Source organism: Notamacropus eugenii, chromosome 3 (assembly GCF_028372415.1).
Source record: "Notamacropus eugenii isolate mMacEug1 chromosome 3, mMacEug1.pri_v2, whole genome shotgun sequence".
Lineage (NCBI taxonomy): Eukaryota > Metazoa > Chordata > Mammalia > Diprotodontia > Macropodidae > Notamacropus > Notamacropus eugenii.
The window spans coordinates 231,374,200-231,380,269 of NC_092874.1; the positions used below are offsets into that span (position 1 = coordinate 231,374,200).

At 53.4% G+C, this 6,070-nt stretch overlaps 1 protein-coding gene across 4 annotated transcripts; it reads left to right on the plus strand.

Moving 5' to 3' along the window:
* Positions 1 to 1,093: 1,093 nt before the first annotated feature.
* Positions 1,094 to 5,096, plus strand: ZC3H10 (zinc finger CCCH-type containing 10). 4 transcript variants are annotated; one of them, XM_072654999.1, is made up of 3 exons: positions 1,094 to 1,714; positions 2,740 to 2,816; positions 3,122 to 5,096. In XM_072654999.1, exon 3 carries the CDS (start codon positions 3,166 to 3,168, stop codon positions 4,468 to 4,470), a length of 1,305 nt encoding a protein of 434 aa, XP_072511100.1. In that variant the 5' UTR covers positions 1,094 to 1,714; positions 2,740 to 2,816; positions 3,122 to 3,165; the 3' UTR covers positions 4,471 to 5,096. The 4 variants fall into 4 exon arrangements, 3 of the variants coding, with proteins under 3 accessions (XP_072511100.1, XP_072511103.1, XP_072511101.1); XM_072655002.1 differs by lacking the exon at positions 2,740 to 2,816 and having other exon boundaries at positions 1,628 to 1,714; XR_011977218.1 differs by lacking the exons at positions 1,094 to 1,714; positions 3,122 to 5,096 and adding an exon at positions 1,973 to 2,103 and having other exon boundaries at positions 2,740 to 2,877.
* The last annotated feature ends 974 nt before the right edge of the window (positions 5,097 to 6,070 follow it).

Consider the following 6,070-nt stretch of genomic DNA (forward strand, 5'->3'; position numbering starts at 1 on the left):
AGGGGATTTATTGCAGTTCTTGTTATTGGTACTAACTGACTCCTGTTTTACTCCGGCTCGTGTTGGACTACAGTGGAGGAAGAAGCGAATGCGTAGGTAGGTGCAGAGTGCCTTCAGGATGGGGCTTTCGAGGGTGGATGTGTTGACAGTTTGCAAAAGGAAAAATTCTTTAGTAGTTGGAATGAAAAAAAATGGTCATGGCATTTTAATTCCGAAAAAGAAGGAAACTGGGGGGAAATGGGTTAATTTCTTTAAACTTTGTTTATGTGGATCGCTTTGGATTGGAAGTGAGCTAGTCGCAGGCTGACTCCTTTAGGTAGGGAAGTTGGAGGAGGGCTCACCTGGTTCTCCTTTACAGGCTGAAACGCAAGAGGAGAAAGATGAGGCAGAGGTCCAAGTAAGCAGACTGCTGCCCACGGCGGCCACGGGAGCAGAGATGGAACGACCTCCCTCCCCGCGAAGCCCCGACTGACGACCTGCTCGACCGTCCGACGCTCTCCCGACCAAAGGACATGCCATCTTTGAAGGCCGATTCCACCGACCTGCCCGCCTCTTGGAGTTTGTGCCGTGGGGCCGCGGCCATTGCGGACTGATTGTTTTCTTTGTGGCCAAGTGTAGCACGCCTGTATAATAAATCCTCGCAACTTCGTTTCAAAAAATGGGCTCGTGTGTTATTTCAAGTCCTTGTGTTCTCTTGCCGTGGGGATGTAGAGGAGATGCGACCCAGGGAGTCGATGTGATGGAGTTCTTAGATCAGGGCAGGGGAACAGATGTCTGGCCCTTGAGTGAGCGCTGGGTCATGAGAAGGAGAGAGCTGGACTTGAAATGCTGGGGTGGGGAGAGGAACTGGGGGAAAGTGTTTAAGAAGCGCCCCCGGACGTTTTAGGAGCGTGGGTGCCGCGGTTAGCGCGCAGCCCGAGGCTGCCCGGCTGCGCCTTACTTCCTGGTCTTGGCGCCCCGCAAAGCGTTCTGTTACCATCGTAACGCGCGGGGCCTGCTGGGAGCTTCCTGGGGCCGCGTGCCGCTGCCGAGTCCATAGAGTTCGGTTCCGGGGCTGGTGCCTAGAGCGTCGCCTCTTCCGCAGGAAGCGGAAGTGCCTCCAGGTGGGCGGCTCTTTGTCAGAGTCGGAGGAGCCGGCAGGCGGTACTGGCGGCTGCAGCGGGGACAGCGGCGGCTCCGGCTGCAGGTGAGGGAGGGAGAGGCGGCCCCCGAAGGGGAGGATCCGGGACCGGCCCCAAACGCCTGCCTGGGCCGGGCGGGCCGGCGGGTCCGCTCCGCCAGCCTAGGCCGCACGCCGGGGCTTCCTGAGCACAGGTACTCCCTACTCTGGGCTCAGCACTCCCCTCTCCCTGCCCGTGACGTCACGGATCCCCGGTCTTCCGACTGGGGCTCTCAGCCCGTGCCCGGCGCTCGCGCGTCCTTCCCCGGCTCCGGCCCCGGGCTCCTCCCCGCCCAAAGTTGTGCTTTCCCCGCGTTGTCCTCTCCTCCGGTCCCGTCTTGGCCCCAAACCAGACGGAGCTGGGAGCCTCGGGGACGGGGCCTCCTGAGTCAAGACTTGAGAGTGCACACCCCCCGAACCTTGTGCCCGCTCGGAGTCGGCAGCTTCATGGACCCCGGCAGGCCTCCACCTCGGCCCTGGCCCCTGCTCCGATCCCGTCAGTGATGTGGCAGTGGATACGTGCAGCAGCCCCAGACTTTACCTGACATCGCTTAGGTACCTGTCCCGGGACGCTGGGGAGGGGAGAGAGCTGCGGCGCGTCCCCGGATCTTCCCCGGGATGCACAGTGAGGATAGGCTTAGGGTGCGCGTAGTCGGCTTTAATGCCGAGCACTTGCTGTCTCTTTTAGCAGCCCTTTTACCAGTCATTTAATTCTAGATCCCATTTAAATGTAATCATCGTTGCCCTGTCTCATGCAGCATCTTGGACTAGTTATGACCTTATCGGCATATTTGAAGGAAGGCTAAGGAGGGAGGCAAGGTTAAGAAAAAGTTGGGCGATGGAATTAAAAGGAGAGGCTTCACGGATTCCAGGGAAAGAATGATGGTGTTGCCATCCCCGAGCAGCAGAGGGGGCCCTTAACGTTGTACGGAAAATACTTGGGGGTAAGACGTGGTGACAGAGACCGAAGACCTGGGCCAGAGGGTGGGGCAAGCATTAGACTAGATAGTTCAGATGTCCCTTGAGGAAAGAGTTAGATTTAAAAGGACTTTAGAGAGTCTATAAATAAATTGGAACTTTGTGAGTGAGGAGTATCCTGGCTTAGTGTTAAGTCAAACCTCTCATGAAATCCATCTGAGCAGGGGTGGGGTTTGGAGGAGTAGGAGGTGAGAAGGGGTATTGGTGGTGGAGTGGGAGGGACCGAAAGAAGGTTTCTGTGGAGTGGACAGGGTTCAGATTAACTTCCTCCTCCTATTTTGGCCTTGTTTCCCTAAAAACTTTTTATCCTGGGTGTGGGGAGACAAACAACTGCTGAATCCCTCTCCTTCCCATGTAATAAACACACAGAAAAGTCTAAGGGCTTCCCAAGCTGGAAAGTCTGGAGGTTTGGAATATAGAAGTCACCCCCCACTTAGGGACCTTTGAGAAAAGTACAGAGTAGATCGGAGCCTAAAAGGGAAGGTTTTGTTCTTGTTGTCCTTTTCCCTAGTGCCCTCAGCATCCTCTCCCCAATTCCTTACTGCCCCCATCCCCCAAGCATATTATTCAAGCACTTACGAAAAGTTTTGATTTCATTCCAGTGACTTTAATAAGGTCAGTGACAGGAGGCGGCAAAATCCTACACTATCCTTTTCAGCTAACCATCGTTAATCAGCAGGTGGGTGGCTTAACCCTCCTACCCCACTCCCCCACCCCCAAGTTTTTCCTTCTCCCCTGCCCAAAATAAGGAAAGTGAATCACTCCCAACAAGATCCAGCGCACAGGGGGTTGAGCAAGACCTTTCCTGATACTCTTCATACTCCAGCAGTGACAACGGTTCCAGTCTGTAAGTATGGTAGGCACAGAATCTACTAGTGGCCCCTTAGGCCAGTCTCTCACTGCCAAGAATAAGGAGAGGCAGGGTCCTTTTTCCAAGGATCCCTTTATCTCACGCTGCTTTCCTTTTTCCTATTTGTACCCAAGGGTGGCGGAAAAGGAAGAAGCCACTCATTTGGAGTGGGACCAGAATGCCCGACCGAGACAGCTATACCAATGGCACAGGAAGCAGTAATGGAGGCTCTGGAGGTGGTGGCAGCGAAGAGACCAGTGGAGCTGGGTCAGGAGCTAATGCAGGCAGCTCAGATGCTATCTGCCGGGACTTCCTGAGGAATGTATGTAAGCGGGGCAAACGCTGTCGCTACCGCCACCCAGACATGAGTGAGGTCTCCAACTTGGGGGTGAGCAAGAATGAGTTTATCTTCTGCCATGACTTCCAGAACAAAGAGTGCAGTCGTCTGAACTGCCGCTTCATCCATGGCTCCAAGGAGGATGAGGATGGCTACAAGAAGACAGGTGAACTCCCCCCACGGCTAAGGCAGAAGGTGGCAGCTGGCCTGGGCCTCTCCCCAGCTGACCTCCCCAATGGCAAAGAGGAGGTTCCTATCTGCCGGGACTTTCTCAAAGGGGATTGTCAGCGTGGAGCCAAGTGCAAGTTCCGCCATCTGCAGCGGGATTTTGAGTTTGAAGCTCGGGGTGGGGGGGGAACTGGTGGAGGGGGGTCTACAGGTCCAGTGCCCACCAGCCGTCGCCATGATCTTTACGACACATATGATCTTCCAGACCGGGGCTTTGAGGACCATGAGCCATGCCCCAAACGTCGTCGGGGAGGGGGTGGGTGCCCTGCAGATAGTTCCCACTTTGAGACTTTTGAGTATAGCCTGGCTCCACCCCGGGGATTGGAGTGCCGGTTGCTGGAAGAGGAGAATGCTATGCTCAGGAAGCGGGTAGAGGAGCTAAAGAAGCAGGTCAGCAACTTGTTGGCCACCAACGAAGTCCTGTTGGAGCAGAATGCCCAGTTTCGTAACCAGGCTAAGGTCATGACCCTGAGCTCCACAGCACCAGCCACAGAACAAACGTTGGCGCCCAGTGTGGGCACTGTCACCAACTACAACCATGGCATTGCCCAGACACACACCACCCTCAGCAGCCAGGCCCTACAGCCTAGACCTGTCTCCCAACAAGAGCTTGTAGCCCCTACTGGTGCACCAGCTGCCCCACCGACTAATGCAGCACCTCCCACAGCCCCTCCACCACCACCACCCCCTCACCTGAACCCAGAGATCACACCACTCTCAGCTGCTCTGGCCCAGACAATTGCCCAAGGCATGGCCCCACCTCCAGTCTCCATGGCCCCTGTGGCAGTGTCTGTCGCCCCTGTGGCCGTTTCAATGGCCCAGCCGCTGGCAGGAATCACAATGAGCCACACCACTACCCCCATGGTGACTTACCCCATTGCCTCACAGAGCATGCGCATCACTGCCATGCCACACTGACCAGGTCACTGGATACTTCTCTGATACTTCCTCCCTGGCAAAGAGGGTGGGAGAAGAGGGCTCATTCATCTCTTCTCTTCATGTGTGTAGAGGGGGACTCATGAGAGAATGAGGATAGCAGACCTATGGGTACCAGATAGTGTTCTAGAAGAGGTGAAGGAAGGTTAGATTTTCCCCAGCCTCCTAAGAAGCACACCTTTCCAGCTTCCCTTAAGCCCCACCAGAGGGGCCTACAAGGGAGCAAGGACTACAGGCTGCCAGGAAGGGTAGGGATGACTGAAGAGGGTTTCCTGACTGATGGGAAATTGAGTTCTCCCAAACACTGCCCTCTGCACCCCTCTCAGACACCCCCAGCCTAGACTCTAGCACTGATTTTTGAAAATGAACCCAAAGCCCGTAAAGGGAGGGTAATGGGGTCAGGGAAAGTCAGAATATGGAGCTTTCAGACTCTGAGACTTTGGCCCATTCTCTATGTGAGATTTCTCTGGGCCCAGGCTTGGGGAGAGGAATACCAGGATGCCCTAACGTTTCAGGGCAGTGGGAATTGTTAACCCAGGTGGGGTTAGGAGTCCAAGAGCAAGGCCCCACCATTTTCCAAAGAAATAAAATAATTATTTTTAACAAAAGGAGGCAATGGACACTTAATGGGAGCTTATGTGTGTTGGGAGTCCTGTTTTAAAATCTGAGCACAACCTACCAGTGCACAATATACAAATGGCTTTGTAGAGGCCAGTGAGAAGAGCCATGGTTCCCAGGACTAAAGGCTCTGTGGATGTGTAAAGATTCAAGTTGGGGGTAAAGGGACTGGCAACACATGGTAAGGTTTAAAAATAACCTGTCTTGTGTCTTGAATGCAGTGTTATTCCCAGGCAGTCTTGCTAACCAGGGCTCCTAGGGTCATGGTGGAGGAGGGGCAATGAAAGGTATTGCTGGGAAGCTGGGATGGGGTGTTCATCTAGCTGACAGATTCTGCCCTTTCCTCCCTGACTTTGAAATAGCAGCTGCTAGAGAAATTGGATGGGGGAGGGGTAGATATCCATGACTGATGGACGGTGCCAAGCAAGGTTTCATTCCCTCTCCAGCTGCAACTGTGAAGTTGTTTAATGGCCAGTGATGCCTCTTCTGCTCCTCTACCTCAGAGGCCAACACTTTGGGCTTTAAAGCCTTGAGTGATATTGTGGTACATGGGTCATTTCTTGTAAGATTAGTCTCTGCTATTCAGCTGATCCCTTTCCTGTAAGGAGGAGATTCTGTCACATCCTCTAAGGTTGCCAGTGTGGGACTTCATTAACTGATTTCAGCTTCTCTTGCAAGTTGAAGGAAAAAATTGAAAGTGTCCTTTCTTATTGGATATCATGTTTGTTTTCAGGGAAAGATGAGCTTGGGTTCTGGTCTATTAAAGGCCCTAAAGGGTTGAACTTTCTTGTGGTATCTTTTAGGGCTTTTAAAATAGACCAGAACCCCTGACTTCTCCTTTCTCTGGTTGTGTCCTTATGGTCACACTTGGGTCAGAAACCAAAAATAAACATGCCAGCAGATTGGAAATGGCCAGATGTTCCAGTTTTTAAAAGTAATAGATTCTGGAAACTAGACCAGTAAA

Coding starts and splice junctions, on each gene's coding strand:
- ZC3H10 (XM_072654999.1), top strand. CDS start 3,166: ATGCCCGACCGAGACAGCTATACCAATGGCACAGGAAGCAGTAATGGA.